Raw genomic sequence first — 20,572 nt, 5'->3', positions numbered from 1 at the left:
AGGGGGAGGTTTACAGAGCACGGGGCTTGCTGGTAACAGATGGAGTCCAGCTGTCTCAAAGGGGGAAAAGGATTCTCGCTCATGAGATGGTGGGGCTCATAGAGAGGCCTTTAAACTAGGTTTGAAGGGGGAAGGGGATGAACCTAGGCACACCAGAGATGAGCCTGGGGGCAGCGTGCCGATGTTGGGGGTGAATTCGATAGCCCAGCTCAAGTGCATCTATGCCACTGCACGCAGCATGGGCAATAAACAGGAGGAGTTGGAAGCCATCATGCAGCAGGGTAGATATGACTTAGTTGCCATCACAGAAACATGGTGGGGTGACCCCCATGACTGGAGTGCTGCAGTGGATAGCTATAAGCTCTTCCGAAGGGATAGACAAGGACGGAGAGGTGGTGGGGTGGCTCGCTCTGTTAGGGAGTGTTTTGACTGTGCAGAGCTACACGATTGAGATGTCAAAGTTGAGTGCTTATGGGTAAGGATGAGGGGGAGGGCCAACAAGGCAGATATTGGGCTGGGAGTCTGTTATAGAGCACTCAACTAGGTTGAAGAGGCAGATGAATCATTCTACAGGCATCTGGCAGTAGTCTCAGAATCACGCAGCCTTGTTCTCACGGGAGACTTCAACTTTCCAGACGTCTGCTGGAAATGCAACACAGCAGAGAGTAAAGCAGTCTAGGAGGTTCCTGGAGTGTGTGGAAGATAACTTCCTGAGACAGATGGTAGGTGAGCCTACCAGGGGAGGAGCCTTGCTAGACCTACTGTTTACAAAGAGGGAAGGACTGGTGGGAGATGTGATGGCCAGAGGCCGTCTTGGGCTTAGTGACCCTGAAATGACAGAATTCACAATTTTTGGTGAGTCAAGGAAGGGGGGCACCAAAACTGCCAGTATGAACTTCCGGAGGGCAAACTTTGGCCTTTTCAGGACACTGGTTGAGAGAGTCCCTTGGGAGACAGTCCTGAAGGGCAAAGGGGTCCAGGAGAGATGGACATTCTTTAAGAAGGAAATCTTGATGGCTCAGGACCAGGCTATTCCCATGTGCCGCAGGACGAACCACCAAGGAAGACGACCAGCCTGGCTGAACAGGGAGCTTTTGCTAGGAATCAAGAAAAAAAGGAGACTTTATCATCTCTGAAGGAAAGGTCGAGCAACTCAGGAGGAGTACAGGGATCTTGTTAGGTCATACAGAGAGAAAATTAGAAAGGCAAAAGCTCAGCTAGAACTCAATCTGGCCACTATTGTAAGAGACAACAGAAATGTTTTTACAACTATGTTAACAATAAAAAGAAATCCAAGGAGAATAACTGCCCTTTAGTGGATACAGAAGGAAACATTGCCACCAGAGATGAGGAAAAGGCTGAGGTACTTAATGCGGCCTTTGCCTCAGTCTTTAATAGAGAGACCAGTTATCCTCAGGGTACTCAGCCCCCTGAGCTGGAAGGCAAAGACGAAGAGCAGAATATGCCCCCCCACCCCCTTAATCCAGGAGGAAATAGATAGTGACGTCCTATAAGATCTGGATGCTCACAAATCTATGGGACCAAACAGGATCCATCCAAGAGTACTGAGGAAACAGGCGGAGGTGCTTGCCAAGCCACTCTCCATCACCTATAAGCAATCCTGGTCAACAGGGGAGGTCCCAGAGGACTGGAGGCTTGCCAATGTGATGCCCATCTACAAGAAGGGTTGGAGGGAGGATCTGGGGAACTACAGGCCTGTCAGCTTGACCTCGGTACCAGGGAAGATTATGCAGCAGTTTGTCTTGAGCGTGCTCACATGGCACATGCAGGACAACCAGGGGATCAGGCCCACTCAGCATGGGTTCATGAAAGGCAGGTCCTGCTTGGCCAACCTGATCTCCTTCTATGACCAGGTGACCCGCCTAGTGGATGAGGGAAAGGCTGTGCATGTTGTCTACCTGGACTTCAGCAAGGCCTTTGACTCTCTCTCTCATGGCATACTGCTTGAGAAGCTGGCGTCTCATGGCTTGGACAAGTGTACACTTCACTGGGCTAAAAACTGGCTGGGTGGCCGAGCCCAGAAGGTTGTGGTGAATGGACTTAAATCCAGTTGGTGGCCAGTCACAAGTGGTGTTCCCCAGGGCTCACTATTGGGGCCAGTTCTGTTTAATATCTTTACCAATGATCTGGATGAAGGGATCGAGTGCACCCTCAGTAAGTTCACAGACGACACCAAGTTGGGAGGGAAGGTTGATCTTCTCGAGGGTAGGCAGGCTCTGCAGAGAGATGTGGACAGGCTGGATCAATGGGCAGAGGCCAGTTGTCTGAGGTTCAACAAGGCTCAGTTCCAATTCCTGCACGTGGGTCACAGCAACCCCACGTGGCGCTACAGGCTTGGGGAAGAGCGGCTGGAAAGCTGCCCAGCAGAAAAAGACCTGGGGCCACTGGTTGACAGCCAGCTGAATATGAGCCAGCAGCGTGCCCAGGTGGCCAAGGCGGCCAACAGCGTCCTGGCCTGCATCAGAAATAGTGTGGCCAGCAGGAGCAGGGAAGTGATCATTCCCCTGTACTTGGCACTGGTGAGGCCACACCTCGAGTCCTGTGTTCAGTGTTGGGCCCCTCACTACAGGAAAGACATGGAGCTGCTGGAGCATGTCCAGAGAAGGGCAACCAAGCTGGTGAAGGGCCTGGAGCACCAGTCTTATGAGGAGCTGGGGTTGTTTAGTCTGGAGAAGAGGAGGCTGAGGGGAGACCTTATTGCTCTCTACAACCACCTGATAGGGGGTTGTAGTGAAGTGGGTGCTGGTCTCGTCTGTAGGTGGCTGGAGATAGGACGATAGGAAATGGCCTCAAGTAGGTGGCAGGGGAGGTTTAGCTTGGATATTAGGAAAAAACTTCTTTACTGAAAGGGTTGTCAGGCATTGGAACAGGCTGCCCAGGGAAGTGGTGGAGTCACCATCTTGGGAGGTATAAAAAAAGCGTGTAGAAAAGGCATACACAACATGGTTTAGTGGGCATGATGATGGTTGGATGCGGTGATCTGGATGGCCTTTCTTCAAAATAAATGATTCTATGCTGCTGTGATTCTATGAGCTGAATCCTTGAGCTACAGACTTTAGAGGGAAAAACTTAGATTTGAGAAATCGTGATGCAAGTCCTACATGGCCACTGAGAGAAATGATGAATGGGGGTGGGGGAGCAGGACCAATGATGGTGAAGAGACACAAGGACTAAGATGGCCCATACACGGACTGACAGAAACAATCTTACCTTTCCTACATTTTCGGACTTCATCCTGTGATGCTCTGGCTAGATATGAATTGGAAAAGACTGATATCACTTTTTCTGGTAGCAGAAAGACAAAGAAAATTGGAAAAAAACCCAAGAAATCCTGATTTCTTGTTCCTTATCATTTCAATCTCCTCTGCTTCGCCACAGAAGACTTGAAGAGTTGGGGAAAATGATGCACAGAGACCTGGCTTGTTAGGGCGTTTTGCGTGTTAAGGAGCCCTCTGGTGCCCAGTTCCTGAACTGCAGATACTGAAAGCAGGAACAAGGCTCTGACAAAGTGGAAGGCAGAAGAAAACCCCAAGTTTCTGGGGGCGTTGGAGGCCCCAATGAGGGCCAACACTGACAAAGCCATGAAGGGAATGACTAGTCAGCGTGTCAGTCCTGGGGGGCTAATTATGCAAAAAATTGGAGACAAGAGTTGCAGGTGGCAAAGGCAATGTTCTGGTGGCTCTGATCACAAGTAAGCCTTTGGTGTTTGTTCATCATCAGAATGGCCAAGCCCTGACCCCCAGGGCCTGGTAGAAGAGGTCCTTTCCCTCGTGCATTGCTCAGGCCTCTAATGAGGGTCAGTGTGAGTGCGGCTCTGTGTACATCTTAGTGGTAGATTTTGTTGCTTTATACACAAAGCTGTGGTGTTCTGGGGATTTGGCAATCCCTCTGAGTTCCCCATAACCCATCCAGCCTGTTCATAGTCCTGCTGACATTCCTCAGTCACCTGAGATATCCCAGGCCCAGACTTGTTTGCATCCTCAATTTGGATCCATATCCCAGCACTGCACTGCCATTACTATGGCGGCTGCTGCCGCCCTAAAATCACAGCTTGAACTATTCCACACTATCATGACTGCCACTTGATCCTTCACGTCCTCTTCTGGCCTGTAACACACTCTCTGCTACACACACCCTGCTTTCTCCCTGCACTCGCACGAGTCTCCCAAAGCCTTCTCACTTCCCCTGCAGTAATGAGACCTCACTCCAGGAGGTTCATGCATTATCCAGACTCGTGGATGTTTCCTGAATTCCAGGCAAGTGTGGGTAGTGAAGGAGAGGAAGACAGGAAGGTCGGCTCACGGGCCATTAGGAGCAGTGTTCAGCCACCCCCAGCAATGGGCATTCCCCATCTGCCAGGCCGAGACATGGTCTCAGGACAGAAACTTCTCATGCAACCCCTGGTTTGTGCAGGGTGCTGCAGCCACACTCCCAGGGCACACCTACTCCTCCTCCACCTACAGACATCAACTGCTTTCCCTTGCTGGGCTCAGGCGTGGTTGTAAGGATTTACTAAAGCCCTGAACCATCACTCTGATTGTCACTGACTTCCCTCCACCCTTTCTCACATGGCTGCACACCTCTAATCACTGCATAATCACTACTGAAAGTTAAGCAGCTCTCCAGGCTTTCCTCAGGTAATGACCATGTTTCTCAATTCATCATTCATGGATCCGAGAAATATCAGTTGAGGAAACACCTCAAGATGTGTGCGGGGAGGATATCCCTGAGGCACCTCTGTGCTCATGGGGATCTGAGTGCTTTTGCAAGGCTCCAGGAGTTCATTTGGTGCCATGTATTTGGTGTTCCTTTCTGGAAACACAAAGCCTTGAGCTGATCCTGACTCCCTCAGGGTGGCCTATTGTACCACAGGACTTCTTGATGTGATAAATTTATTCATTTCATTCCTGTCATTCAGCCTTACTTGACAAGGTAGCTCTTAATTTCACCGTGTGTAACCTCTGTCATGAAGTTTTCAGAGCAATGATTTTTCTCTCATTCCTGACTGTTATCATTTAATGGGAAGAGCTCTCTCCTGAGGGGAGTGCTTCTTTGCATGGGTACTTGGAGAGATGATTCTTGTGCTTGGAGGAGGCTGCCCTGTCAGGCCTGTCAGATTTGCTCATGCTTCTTCACCCTTCAGAGCTGCTCCCCATGGCACCACCTGGATCAATCTCCCAAGTAAGTCAAAGACTTCTCCTCTGGAGTGCAGAGTCCGTGCTCTGCTGCTGGCCTTCCTCACTGCCCTTTGGTGTCTGTGACCCCACTGTTACACGGTCATGGCAGCCAAGGCTGTCGCTGGTGATCACATCCTGACCAGATTTTCCTTGTGAGCCAGGGTCAGGTCTAGGTGAGCATCAGCCTCGTTGACCCACCTAGCAGCTGTGTTATGAAGTTGTCCCAAGGTCCTTCAGGCTGTTGGCACCCTGTTGCTTTGCCAGGCCAGTGAATGCCAGGGCACTTCCAGTCCCCCATAGGCACCTGCTCATTAACCTGGGGAATTCCTCAGCTGCTGATAAAAGACATTTTCTCTTTCCTCTCCCATCATCAAGTAGTTTGTAAGTGCCAGCACCGTGTCACTCTTACTGACTCCTCTGATCCTCACTGACAAAAGCTAACCCAACCTCTTGCCTGTCACAAGGAGGACCCCCATAACTCCAAGCTTCCCCTTCATACAGGGGGCATCCACCCTCCTCCTCCTTCTTGCCTTCATGCTACACTTCCTGGGGTTCCAGCCATCTAAAGGGACATAAGATTATCTGTACAATTCTCTCCTTATATTGCTAGATCTAAGGAAGAGCATTTTAAATGATGCCTTACAGAGGCTGAGTGCCTTCCTTACTGGGATCACAACAGACCAGCACCTCCTCAGCACCCTTAATTGCAGCCCCTCTGCTCCCATGGGTGTCGTTTTCTGAGTAAGCCCTGGCGTGATCCTTGTCCACCACTGGCTGTTCCCCTTTCCCTTCCAGAGTCCTGCCTCAAAGCCCAAAGACCAGGGAGACCTTGCTGGCAGTAACTGAGGCAAAGGCAGTCTCAGATCTCTCTACACCTGTTATCAATTAATTTAATAGTGGTCCCATAGTATCTCTCTTTCTTCTTTAACTGTTCCTGACATAGCAACAGATCATCTTGGTGCCCTTGCATTCCTTTTTGAATTTCTGCAGAGTTTTGATATGAACCATGGCTGTGCTTGGAGGATGCTGTTTTTGAAGGGAAGATGTACCCAGGAACACTGGTAAATGGCTTGGGCTGTTCCTTGGTTGGATATTCAAGGGAGTGAGAAAGGACCCCGGTGTGATGTGCTTTGTGATCACGCAATGTCAGCAGCTAATGGGTAGAAGAAGGGACAGAATTTGCCTCTGTGATGGCATCTGATGACTGGTGCCTCTGACTGATGGCAACTGCCAATGGCACAAAGGCACCATATCATAGTTTCTGAGATGCCATCTGGGGGGTCTGTCACACACCTTCCCTGAAGGAGAATTGCGTTTTGTGTAGGCCCTGTGATTCCCATGCCAGCCCTGACATCTCCTGTAGTTTTGTGGGCCTACTCTGAACACTGAATTGACTAGCTGCTCTGAATTCCGTAACCCACTCTGGGGCTGAACATGAGACTACAGCCAATGTTGTCAGCCAAGACCTAGTAAATCCAGCAGACGGAGAAGAGGAAGACAAAGACTGAGCTGTCCCTATGGTACATAACTCTATTCCAGCGGAGGAATACCTCTATAGGCCACCCTGAACATCATGAGGAGGGACGGGTTCCATTGCCCTTAATTTGGGCACCAGCTGTCATTTCAGTTGACCAAAGGAAATTCCCAGAAGCCACGAAGAAGAGGTGCTCAGATGTTGTCCTGTCTCTATATCAGCCTGCACCCAGTTCTCCTTAGGACTTGTCTGCACACACAGAGATGTCCCTCAGCAGTGCTTGTCTGTCAGGAGGCATCTGCAGAGCAGAGCTGAGCACACAGCGGGTGGGATGGGGTCTTTGAGCAGAGATAGGGAGGAGACAAGCACATGGAGAAGCAGCTGCTGACAGGGACAGTTCTATGCAGCAGAGACAGGGGCAGGGAGTGAGAGGGAGCTGCTCCCAGAAATTCCATGGGAGGGGGGATTCAGGCACGTCCCTGCTAACACTGGGGAAAACCCATGGTCTTTGCTCCCACCCAGCAGATCTTCTGCCCTTACAGCCATTGGGACTTAGTCACCTTCTCAGTGGCTTAGCCCTGAAGAGAAGAAATTATCAAATTCCCTACCATCTGTCCCTCTCCTGCCTCCTGCAGCAGCAGCACTGTAGCATTTGCGCATTTTCTTCCTCTTGCTGCTGCTGCTCCTCTTTTTATTATCACTGGACTGGGGGGGGGGAGGGGGGGGGGGGCGTGGGATTCAGGTGCACTTCACAGACCAAGCCTGTTGTCTTGCCATGCAGATTTGTCCATGGGATTAAAGTGTCCCCATCCCCTCCTAATACCCAGGCTCCCAGTGATACAAATGACAAAAGTCTCCTTTCAGCACACGCCATCTTTAGGACATGTGCTTCTTTCCCTGCCAAAAGCACTCCTTAAGTGAGGGTGGGAAACTAGAACAAAATACACAAAACAAAATCTCCTCAGCTCTTCTCTGTTGTTGCCTGAATTGGGAGCCAAAATGCTGAAAAGCTCTTTGATATAACAAGTGGATTTTATCTGTATATCAGCCAATGTCCCCATTTACCTTCTGCTGTAGGTCAGGACTGACTCCTCAGGAGCTCAGAGCAGAGCGCGCTGCTCCCAGTGGTGCCCTCAGCCAGCACCACCAACTACCCATGGAATGGACTGACAAAGGTCTTCTGAAATACAAGAGGCAGCTTCAGTGGATTATTTTTTGCGAAATGCATTAGGTATAGCTCAGAGAAGTCTCTTCTAACTTGTCACCTTCTTTCCCTGTTGAACAGTGCCCCATGCCTGGAAGAAGCTAATGTCCAACACCAGCTCCATCACTGAGTTCCTCCTCCTGGCATTTGCAGACACACGACAGCTGCAGCTCTTGCACTTCTGGCTCTTCCTGGGCATCTACCTGGCTGCCCTCCTGGGAAATGGCCTCATCATTACTACCATAGCCTGCGACCACCACCTCCACAGCCCCATGTACTTCTTCCTCCTCAACCTCTCCCTCCTCAACCTGGGCTCCATTTCCACCACTGTTCCCCAATCCATGGCCAGGTCCCTGTGGGACACCAGGGCCATCTCCTGCTGAGGATGTGATGCACAGGTCTTTTTCTTTTTCTCCATCAGCCCACCGCCCGTCCACCCACGACATCTGCCGCAGCGTAGTTGGAGAAGTGGTTGGCCAAGAGCTTGAGGGCCGACTTCTGGTACAGCCCCACCACCATCTTGTTGAGGGGGTCCTTGTTCTTCTCCAGCCACCCCAGGATGTTGTAGCCTACCGTGCCGGCCTAGTGGACGAGCGAGAAGTGGGTCTTTGGCTTCCCCTTTATGTTGCGCAGTTTCCCAAAGTTGGCCGACTTGCCCGGGTGGTTGTTGTAGAGCTTGGCCTTGAAGGTCATGTCTTAGGCCTTGGGGAACATGCCCTCCTCCTCCAGGATGGACATGATCCCCATGCGCTTGGGAGGAGACAACCTCGTCGGCCACGGAGGATGGCGAGCGCCACCCAGCCGGCCGCCGTCGGGGTCCCTGGTGAGCTCCGACAGGAAGGATCCTTCTCCGGGAGCCCCCTCCGCCCCCAGGAGGCCCCAGGGGAGGTGGTACCTTCTCGATGAGGTCGATGCAGGCCTGGAGGTCCATGCTGAAGTCAATGGACTCCCACTCGATCCCCTCCTTCTTGTACTCCTCCTGCTCCAGCACGAACATGTGATGGTTGAAGAGCTGCTGCAGCTTCTCGTTGGTGAAGTTGATGCAGAGCTGCTCGAAGCTGTTGAACTGGAAGGAGGGAGCAGTCCAGAGTCTCAACGTATCGCCCAATGGGATCAACAGGGTCATCGCAACAGCCAATGGGATCAAGGCAACACCCAGTGGGATAAATGGGGCTACCACAACACCCAACAGGGTCAACTGAACACCCAGTGGAGTCAACCAAACGCCCAATGGGGTCAACAGGATGAACTCAAATCCCAACGGGGTGAACACAACACTCAACGGGGTCAACCGAACTCCCAACAGGGTCAATGGGATCAACTTAAAACCCAACGGGGTGAACACAACACCCAGTGGGGTCAACCAAATGCCCAACGGGGTCAACGGGATCAACTCAACACCCAACGGGGTGAACACAACACGCAATGTGGTCAACCAATTGCCCAATGGGATCAATGGGGTCACACCAACACCCAACGGGGTCAATTGAACACCCAGTGGGGTCAACAGCATCAACTCAACACCCTACAGGGTGAACACAACGCCCAAAGAGGCCAAGTTTCCACCAGAGGTCAACGGGAAGCTTAAGGAGATGGCCTCAACAGCCAAGCAGAAGAAGCCAACCCCCAAGAAGAGCGACCCAAATACCCCGTGGCCCCCTCAAGCCTCACGTCAAAGATCTCAAAGCTGGCGATGTCCAGCACGCTGATGAAGTACTGATGCGGCTGCTTGGTCTCCAGCGAGTTGTTGATCCTCACCACCATCCAGTTGAACATCTTCTCGTAGACGGCCTCGGCCAACGCTCCGATGGAGTAGTACACCTGCTGGACATTCTGCCTCTTGGTGACGTACTCATTGCCCACCTTCACCCGAGGGTGGCACAACCCCTTGAGGAGATCGGCCGAGTTCAGCCCCATCAGGTAGGCCGACTTGTCGGCATCTGCAGAGCACAGAGAAGACAAGTCGCGGTCAGGTCCCACCTTGCACCCAGCTCGGAGGAAGCCCAGGGACCCCAAAACCCACGTGTCCTTTCTGCCCCACCTTCGGTGCCATCTGGCTCCGCCTGCTCCTCCTGTTGCTTCTGCTTGAACTTCATGTTGCCGAAGTGCATGATGGCGCCCGTCAGCTTGCAGACGCCGGCCTTCTCCTCGGCGGTGAAGCTCAGGACATCGAAAGCGCTCTGCGGGGTGGGTGGAGGGGGCTCGGGAGAGGGCCCGGCCGCCCCCACAGCCGAGCCCAGGGGACGTCCGTCTGCTGTCTGCTGTCTGTGTGTCCTTCCCATCTTCCTGCTCATCAGCCTGTCCAGCCATCCACTTAAAGGACTCATCCATGGACACATCCATCCATCTTAGGACTCCTCCATCCATCCATCCATCCATGGACTCATCTACCCATGGACTCCTCCATCCATCCACGGACTCCTCCATCCATCTATCCATCCTTATGAGGACTCCTCTATCCATCCATGGACTCATCCATCCATCCATCCATCCTTTTTGGAACTCCTCCATCCATCAAAGGACTTCTCTATTCATCCATCCATGGACTCCTCCTTCCATCCATCCATGGACTCATCTACCCATGGACTCCTCCATCTTTCCGTAGATGCATCTGTCCATCCATGGAGTCATCCATCCATCCACCCATCCTTCCAATGACTCCTCCATCCATCCATGGACTTCTTCATCCATCCATCCACAGACTCTTCCATCCATCCATCCATGGACTCATCTACCCATGGATTCCTCCATCCATCCATGGATACATCTGTCCATCCATGGACTAATCCATCCATCTATGCATCCTTCTAAGGACTCCTCCATCCATCCACGGCCTTCTCCAACCATCCATCCATGGACTCATCTACCCACAGACTCTTCCATCCATCCAGGAACTCCTCCATCCACCCAAGGACTCACCCACCCAAGGACTCATCCATCTACCTCCAACTCCACCCAACCCCCCTCCTCACATCCTACCTACTGTCCCTCACCCACCTCCTCCCCTCCCGTCCACCCTTCCCACCCTTCCCTTCCTCCTCTCCTCCACCCACCCGCCTTCTGCCAGCTCAACTCTCCACCCGGCCCTTTGCCTTCTCCTCATCCGGGGGACGTCCACCTGCCCACCCCACCGCTTACGTTGGTTGCCAACAGCTCTTCCGAGTCGTCGATGGAGGCCACGGTCACCTCTCCTTGGGAGGTGGGGCAATGACCTTCAGACACTGCAGCTGTGAGCTCCAGCCCAATCAGGCAGATCTTGTCCTGGGACCAACTCTCTCACTTGCTGCTTGGTAATGGTGCTCCCCAACCATCTGCAATACAAATGTGGGTGCCAAATGAGCTCCATCCTCAGGTTTGCACAAGGTCTTGGGACTCACAAAGTGCAGACGTGCCTTGGGGAGGTCTTCCCCTCACCAAAATGTGTTTCCTCAACTGGTAGCTTGGGGTCCCTGAATGTGGAATGGAGAGACGTGGTCAATACCCAGGGAGGAAAGGGCAAGTGCTGCTGAGAAACACGGCTGCTGCCTGGTGCAGGCCCAGGGAATCACCCTCCGGGGATGCAGGTGTTGCTAAGGAAGCTGTCCCAAACAAGGTCCCTTGCCCCCAGAGCATGGGGTACCTTGCACCCAAGGACCCATCCTTTTCCTTTGGCTTCTTCCAGGAAGTTCTCAATCCAGACCATTGGCATTCCCCATTGCTCTCCCATGCTGCTTGGTTTTCTATATGGATGGCATCACCCATTCATCTAGAAGCCTCATTTAGATGGTCTTGCTCATTCTGTGGGACTTGTCCTGTAGGTCTAAGACATCCTTAGCAGCATGTCACAGAATGACGGAATGGTTGAGGTTAGGAGGGACCTCTGGGGTCATCTGGTCCAAACCCCTCCTCAGGCAGGGCCACCTAGAGCTGCTCACCCAGGGCAGTGTTCAGATGGCTTTTGAATAGCTCCAAGGATGGAGACTCCACAACCTCTCTGGGCAACCTCTGCCAGTGCTTGGACAACCTCACAGTCAGAAAGTCTTTCCTGATGATCAGAGGGGACCTTCTGAGTTTCACTTTGTGCCCATGGCCTCTTGTCCTGTCACCGGGCACTACTGAAAAGAGCCTGGCTCGATCTTCTTTGCACCCTCCCTTCAGGTATTTTTACAGACTGATTAGATTCCCCTGAGCCTTCCCTTCTCCTGGCTGAACAGTCCCAGCTCTCACAGACTTTCCTGCCAGGAGAGATGCTCTGGTCCCTTCATCATTATCTTAGTGGCCTTTTGTTGGACTCTCTCCAGTATGTCCATGTCCCTCTAGTCCTGGGGAGCCCAGAACTGACCACAGTGCTCCAGGTGCGGCCTCACCAGTGCTGAGTAAAGGGGAAGGATCCCCACCACCAGCCTGCTGGCAACACTTCTCCTAATGCAACCCGGGATACCCTCAGCCTTCTTTGCAGCAAGGGCACATTGCTGGCTCATGGTCAACTTGGTGCCCACCAGGACATTTTCTCCAAAACTCTGTTCCAGCTTTGCAGGTAGCTGGGTTGCCCCCAGCACAGAGTGGTGCCTGCAGTTATTGCCCCCGTCCCAGGGGCAGGACTTTACACTTTCCCTGGTTGTATTTCATGAGGTTCCACTCTCCCCATTTCTGTTTGGCCCTTCCTTTGTTTCTAAACAACAACATTAGCTCACAACCCTACCCCTAAATGGCACCCCCTAAATGGCACCACTCACCCTGTTGGGAATCCACTACTCTAATCCTTTACCTCAAGACTTACCTCTGAGCTAAATCTTACTCTTACCCTCTGAATGTTACCCTATCGCTCCAGCCACTCCCTGACCCTTATAGCTAGCATTAAAAAGTTGCCCTTAAGCCTAGCCCTCACCCCTGCCCTGAAGAACCCTGAGTCCACAAAGTGAGCCCACACCCTAAACACTAACCAGACAGCCAAAGCAGAACACCAGACCATCACCTTAAACCTTTGCCTAATCCCTAACCCTGAAAGGCAAGCTCTAATCCCTAAACCCTAACATGAACACTTAACACCTGAAGCCCTCATTCCCATGCTCTAAGCCACTCCCTTTGAACCCCTCTCCTACCCTAATTTAGGTTGTTTTGTCCCTGGGGGCAGGCCAGGGATGGTGAGTTCCCAAAGCGGAGTCATGGTGTTGGAAGAGGAATGTGAGGTGACCTTTATCTGATCAGATCCTAGGCAAGAAGACATGGGTGGCAATGCTGTGATGAGGTGAGCTGTGCCTCAGGATCTCATGGGCCAGCAGGAGACACATGGCTGGGAAGGTGGCTGTGAGGGCACCTCTGCTGGCATCCCTGATAGGCCCGCAGCAGACTTGTGTGTTGTTTTGCATCAGGAGGTGCTTTTGATCATTGTGCAGCAAGCTGTGTAGATCCCACCCATGTAAGGGTTATTCTGGTTTGGTCCTGGGAGCTCTTTCAGTGTTTTCTTATAAGAAAACAATTCTCATCATCTTTCCGACTATCCCAGAAGGGGATGTTTGTTTCTGCAGTTTTAGATGCCCTTTAGATGTCCTTAACATGCAGGTGGCCTAATTGCTGGTACCAGCTGGGAGCTTCCTGCAGGTTTCTCTGCGACAGTCAAGTTTATCCTGCATTGAGATATGCTTAGCACAACACAGCCTGAAGGCCAAGCTGTACATGGAGCCCAGCCCAGGCCAGGCCTGGGTCTGCTCAGGTTTACTGTTACATGGATCACTAACTCCTCCAGGTACCATGGTCTTCTGGTCAGGACCCCTGAACTGCCTGATGAAGGCTGCGAAGAGGATGAGGTCTCCCTCAGCTGGAGGAAGGGACACAATTTTAGGCCCTCTTAGTCACTGAGGACTTGGGAGACCATGGACCCCTGCTAGAAGGCATCTGTTGAAGGGAAGGTCTGAGGTCTCTGGGACCACAGATCTGTATCTGGGGCAAGAGCGAAGTGATTACTGTTGATGACGGAAATGCCCCTAGCCAAGGTGTAGCCGCCTCCTCAAAACTGACCTTCCAGTCCATGAGTCTTGCAGAGAGAGGCAGGTGGCACACAGCCCAGTACTGATTGTAGGATGTGGCCACCAGCAGGAAACACTCCCTACATGCAAAAGGTACAGAAAGTAGTACTAGCACTGCTGTGAGCAGCGATGGTGCTGTCCCCAGTCAGGCCAGCAGTTGGGACAGGGTGGTGGAGCTGAAGCAGGTCTTCCAGTTGTACACCACCAGCACAATGAAGAGGGTGTTGCCAAGCCCAGTCATGGGGCAGGTCATGAAAGAGAGGAGGTATTCTCTAAGGGTTGGGGACATTCCCAACTCGCAGTTCGGGAAACTCCATCCATGCTGTTTGATTGTCCCATTCCCCTTTCTCCACTGAAGGCTTGAGGTCCTTCTTGTCTGCTCTCTCCTGGTAGGACACCTAGGAGGAAAAACATTTGTTTCTCTGCTAGTGGCTTAAAGAAATCGTGAAGGAAGTTGAGAGGTGAAACGTGGAGATGTGTGTGCCTCTGAGGATATTCACACTCCATAGACATGCTCTGTGCTTTGTGAAAGCTGAGAAATGCCCCCGTCTAGAGAGCAATGCTGCTCATGCTTGCCAAACTCCTCCTAACTGCGGAGGTGAGAGACTCCACAGGCAAGCTACTTTCATGCTGTGTATTTGAGGGCACAGGCGAAAAAGTCATGAGAGGGCGATGCAGCAGGCAGGAGTATTTGCAAGGAACGTGTCCAAGGCAGGGGAGATGCATCTCACTGGGACAGTGGGGGTAGTTCCTGGAGTAACAGGGAAATTTCAGGGCTCTGTCAGGCATGCACATGTAAGCTGGCCTTGTGCATTCCTCATCCACAGAGGGGCGTTCAGAAAGAGGTGTCCTTCCTTTGCAGCTGTAGAGGCAGTGCATTGCAGCAGCTGTAGTGTCTCTCTGGCCTCCTGTTGCCACTCCCAGAGGGTGAGAAGCACCTAAGCCCTGTGGTGTAGTGTCCTGTTTTGCATGCCTTTGAGATGCCCCAAGGCACGAGGGATGGGCACGGAAGCTCAGTTCAAGGAAGCACATCTCAATGTGGCATTCAGGTGGTTTCCCCAGGGACATTACTCTCAGTGTGAAGTGACCTCAAGACACCATATGTCCCACAGGCCCTCACGACACCCCCAAGGACAGCTGACGGCATTTGTGCTCACTTAGGTTCATCTCATCACATGCACAAGTGGTCTTCCATCTCATAGAATCATAGAACAGTTTGGATGAGAAGGCACCTTTGAAGACCATCTAGTCCAACTCCCCTGTGATGGGCAGAGACATCTTTCACTAGATCAGAGAGCTCAAAGCCTCACCCAACCTGACTCTGAAGGCTTCCAGTGATGGGGCATCCACAACTTCTCTGTGCAACCTGCTGCAGTGTCTCACCACCCTCATTATAAAAAAAAACCCAAACATTTCTTCCTTATGTCCAATCTAAAATTAACCTTTTTTGGTTTAAATCTGTTGACCTGTCTCCTTTCACTACAGGCCTTGGTCAAAAGTCTCTCTCCATCTTTCTTATATGCTGAAAGGCTGCAAGGAAGTCTCCCTGGAGCCTTCTCTTCTCCAGGCTGAACAATCCCAACTCTCCCAGCCTTTCCTCATAGGAGAGGTGTAGCAGCCCTGGCATCATTGTCGTGGCCCTCCTCTGACCCGCTCTAACAGGTCCATGTCTTCCTTGTACTTGGGGAACCCAGAGCTGGACAGAGTGCTCCAGGTGGGCTCTCACCAGAGTGGAGTAGCGGGAGACAATCACCTCCTTTGACCTGCTGGATGTGCTTTTTTTTTAGGCAGCCCAGGATATGGCTGGCTTTCTGGGCTGCCAGCGCACATTGCCGGCCCATGTCCAAGTTTTCACTCACCAATATCCCCAAGGCTTTCTCTGCAGGGCTGCTCTCAAACCACTCATCTCCCAGTCTTTATTGTCAGTGGGGATTTCTCCAACCCACGTGCAGGGCTTTGCACTTGGCCTTGTTGAACTTCATGAGGTTTGCGTGGACCTACTGCTCAAGCCTGTCAAGATCCCTGTGGATGTCATCCCTCCCCTCAAGCAAATCAACTGTCCCACTCAGCTTGGTACCACCTGCAAACTTGCTGAGGGGGCACTCAATCCCACTGATTGCATCATTGATGCAGATATTAAATAGGACTGGTCCCAGAATGGGCCCATGAGGGATACCCCTTGTTACTGGTTTCCACTCAGACATTGAGCCACTGACTGTAACTCTCTGGAGGCACCCAGCCAGCCAGTTCCTTATCCACCTAAGAGTTCATCTGTCAAGTCTGTCTCTTTCCAATTTAGCAGCAAGAATGTTGTGGGGGACCATGTCAAAGGAGTTACGGAAGTCTAGGTAGATGACATCAGCAGCTCTTCCCTTGTCCACTGATGCAGTTACTCTGTGGTAGAAGGCCACTAGGCTAGGCAGGCACAAGTTGCCCTTTGTGAAGCCATGTTGGTTATCTCTAATCACCTCCCTGTCTTCCATACATTTTGACAGCTCTTCCAGGAATATCTCCTCTGTGATCTTACATCTGTACAGCAGAAACATGGACTTCTGGCCTAGGCATTCAGTGTCCCACTGTGGAGGGATAAACCACCTGTATGAGCTGGGAAGACAGTCCAGTGCTGGAAATGGTGATTGTTCTTGGCTCGTCTGTGACCGTTGCCTTGGGGCAGCTTCCCTGGAGTGTACAGCAAACCTGGGCTCAGACCAGAGCCTGCTCTGCTGGTCCCTCCTGTCTCCCTCAGGAGGCCTGGCTGTGCAAAGACACTGCCACATGCTCCCACTCTGAATACCCAAACAGTTTAGCTGTTCAGTCATGTTTTCCTCTCAACAGCACTTTCTTGGGCTTGTTCTTGGGAGAAACGTTGGAAGAAAAAAGGGCCTTTCTTATAGGAAAGATGGGGACAAACTTTTTAGCAGGGCCTGTTGCAATAGGACAAGGGGTAATGGTTTTAAACTAAACCAGAGTAGATTTAGGCTAGATCTAAGGAAGAAAGTTTTTACAGTGAGGGTGGTGAAACACTGGCACAGGCTGCCCAAAGGGGTGGTAGATGCCACATCCCTTGAAACTTTCAAGTTGAGGTTGGATGAGGCTCTGAGCAACTTGATGTAGTTGAGGATGTCCCTGCTCATTGCAGGGGGGGTTGTTCTAGATGACCTTTAAAGGTGCCTTCCAACCCAAAGTATTCTATCATCCTATGATAAGAAGACCTAAGCTTTCAGGTTCTGCCCTCAGGTCATCCCTTTGTGCTTTCTGTTACTGAGGTGTCCTGGTTTTAGCTGGGATACAGTTATTCTTCCTAGTAGCTGGTACTGTGTGTTTTGTATTTAGTGTGAGAATAATGCTGATAACACACTGATGTTTCAGTTGTTGCTAAGTAGCGCTTATCCTAATTTAAGGATTTTTCAGTTTCCCATGCTCTACCAACAAGCAGAGGTACAAGAAGCTGGAAGGGAACATGGCGAGGACAGCTGACCTGAACTAGCCAAAGGGATATTCCATACCAAAGAACGTCATGCTCAGTATATAACCTGGGGGGAGTTGGCCAGGACAGGTGGATTTCTGCTTGAGCATCAGGAGGTGAGCAATTGCATTGTCCATTACTTGTCTTTTCTTGTATTTGTTTTTTTTTTTTTTTCCCTTTTTTTTAAAAAAAATTTATTTTATTGAATTCCTTTTCATTACAATGATTAGTATTATTATGTTTTATTATTATTATTGTTAGTGTTCTATTACTTTTACTGCAGTTATGAAAGCATTCTTATCTCAACCCACAGGTTTTACTTATTTTCCGATTCTCCTCCCCACTGGCAGAGGGAAGTGAAACAGTGTCTGTGTAGTGCCTAGTTGCTGGCTGGGGTTAAACCACGACAGTTGATTTTGATGCCCAACATGGGGTCCAAAGGCTTGAGATAATGACAAACCTAACCAGAGCGTGTTAAAACAAATGTGTTATAAGCATTAATTATATTAGCTTAATAGTTGCTGGTCACGGTGTCAATTTATTGGCTCTTTCAGTTGTTGTGCTCATTCTTAGAGTTGTGTTATGTATCACCTTACTTGCCATCTATAGTCCCTGTGCTGCTGCTTATTACCCATAAGCTGAGGTGGATCAAGATTTTCGCTCTGCTGTACTATAGAACACTGGTTTATGGCATGATAAAATTATCATTAGTGGGACGAATCTGGTATTTGTACTTCGGGAGCCCTCTTGCGGAAACTGTTAATAATGACACTTTTTACCTTTTCTCCTTGGAGAGCCAACCTATGGGCAAGGCACCTTTCTTCCCCTTTCCCCTCTCCTCCAGTCTAGTTACAATGGCATTTGAGAATTTTGAAAAATGTGAATCCCTTGGGATGTCGAGACCGGCATGGTCCTATTGCTAGGAACGAGCATGTTCCTGAACGTCGTTCAGGTCTTATTTAGGTTTAAACAACTATTAAGAAGATCACCCAGAGATCAACCCCCACAACACATACTGCAGCTTCTCAGACCCTGGTGGCAGACATGGTGGCCACTCAGATGAGGGCAACAAGCCCTGTAGCCACTCAAACCCTGGCAACAAGCACTGCAGCTACTCCCACCCTGGCGACAAACACTGAGGCTACTCAAACCCCAGGGATGGGTGAGGCAGCTGAACCAGAGCATCAACCTGTGCCAGTATCAGTCGCCCCTATACAGAAGAAGAAATTTAAAAAATTCATTGATGTAGTGAGGGGTGAAGATGAACCAGGGTCATCACAAGAAGAGGAGGAAGAGGCAGAACCAGAGGTAATCAACCGATCCCTATCCCTGAGTGAACTGTGGGATATGCAATAAGATTTCAGCTGTCGTCCAGGTGAGCACCTTATCACCTGGCTGCTCCGATGCTGGGATAACAGAACCAGTAGCTTGGAATTGGAGGGTAGGGAAACCAAGCAACTGGGATCCCTTTCTAGGGAAGGGGGCATTGACAAAATGACTGGAAAAAAGACACACGCCCTCAGCCTCTGGAGGCGACTTCTGTCAGGCGTGAAGGAAAGGTATCCCTTCAAGGAAGATGTTGTATGTCATCCAAGCAAGTGGATTACCAGGGAGAAAGGTATCCAGTACCTGAGGGAATTAGCCATGTGGGAGATGGTTTATAATGAGCCAGACAATGTGCAGTTGCCCACGGGTCCAGATGAAGTCCACTGCACATGACCCATGTGGCAGCAGTTTCCACGGAAAGCACCATCATCATAGGCCAACTCATTGGCAGTAATGGACTGGAAAGATGAAGAGGGACCAACAGTGGATGAATTGCCTGCGCAAATCCTCTGGCAACACAAAGAAAGTCTCTCTTCCTCTCTCATCTGGGCTGTGGAGAAACAGCCAGACATACAAGCTAAGAAACTGTTCCAAGAGTTCTGGTGACTTGAGGATAACTTCTGCCTCCCACCTGTACAGACCAATAGCTCAGCAATTAGGAATAAGCGTCCCTCTGCTCAAGAGAGTGGAGAAAGTATGTACGCACCACGGGATACCCTGTGGTCTTACCTGCATGACCATGGAGAGGATATGATTACGTGGGATGGAAAACCTACCTTAGTCCTAGAAGCATGGATAGATGAATTGCAGGGAAAACCAATCACAAATGGGGTTTCTTCCAGGCAAATTGCTGCTCCAGTCTCCAGTGGGCAGTGTGAGCAGTGTGCCAGACAGAGTGAAAGGACTGATCTTCCTCCTGATCCTATGAGAATGAATTCTAACCAGTTTTTAGAAAAAGCAAGTGGAGAATCCTACGACCAAGACTAAAGGGGCCCTGCTCCAGCCAGGTGGAGGAGAGGGATAACTGGGTTTACTGGACTGTGAGGAGTCAATGGCCTGGCACGTCAGACCTACGAGAATATAAGGCTCTAGTGGACACCAGTGCACCGTGTACCATAATGCCATCAAGCTAGGAAGGGGTAGAACCCCTCTGTATTTCTGGGGGGACAATGGAATCCCAACAGTTAACTGTCCTGGAGGCTGAAGCAAGCCTAACTGTGAATGAGTGGCAAAAGCACCCCATTGTTGCTGGCCCAGAGGCTCTGTGAATGCTTGGCATAGCTTATCTCAGGAGAGGGTATTTCAAGAACCCAAGAGGGCACCAGTGGGCCTTTGCTATAGCTGCCTTGGAGATGGAAGGAATTGAGCAGCTGTCTACCTTGCATGATCTCTTGGAGGACCCTTCTGTTGAAGGGTTGCTGGAGGCTGAAGAACAACAGGTGTCAGTCGCTACAACAACAGTGCATCAACGGCAATATTGCACCAACCGAGACTCCCTGATTCCCAGGCATAAGTGGATTCATCAGCTGGACAGCTAGGGGGTGATCACTAGGACTCGCTCACCCTTTTAACAGCCCCATATGGGCAGTGCAAAAATCTAATGGAGAGTGGAGACTAACAGTTGACTATTGTGGCCTGAATGAAGTCACGCTGCCGCTGAGTGCTGCCATGCCAGACATGCTAGAACTTCAATACGAACTGGAGTCAAAGGCAGCCCAGGGGTACGCCACAACTGATATCACTAATGCGTTTTTCTCAATCCCTTTGGCAGCAGAGTGCCGGCCACAGTTTGCTTTCCCTTGGAGGGGCACCTGGAATCGACTGCCCCATGGGAGGAAACGCAGCCCCACCATTTGTCATGGACTGATCCAGGCTGCACTGGAGAAGCGGGCAGCTCTG

The 20,572-nt window shown here is 51.0% G+C and overlaps 1 protein-coding gene across 1 annotated transcript; it reads right to left on the bottom strand.

Moving 5' to 3' along the window:
• Window positions 1-8,458: 8,458 nt before the first annotated feature.
• Window positions 8,459-11,558, bottom strand: LOC126037186 (myosin-6-like). The gene is given in 6 exon segments (XM_049797450.1): window positions 8,459-8,621; window positions 8,749-8,942; window positions 9,548-9,816; window positions 9,918-10,056; window positions 11,015-11,137; window positions 11,496-11,558. Coding segments are annotated over 6 exon segments (951 nt in total).
• Between the last annotated feature and the right edge of the window lie 9,014 nt (window positions 11,559-20,572).

The sequence above is a fragment of the Accipiter gentilis genome, unplaced genomic scaffold (genome assembly GCF_929443795.1).
Source record: "Accipiter gentilis unplaced genomic scaffold, bAccGen1.1, whole genome shotgun sequence".
Taxonomy (NCBI): Eukaryota; Metazoa; Chordata; class Aves; order Accipitriformes; family Accipitridae; genus Astur; species Astur gentilis.
This window is presented reverse-complemented; position numbering and strand designations above follow the sequence as displayed.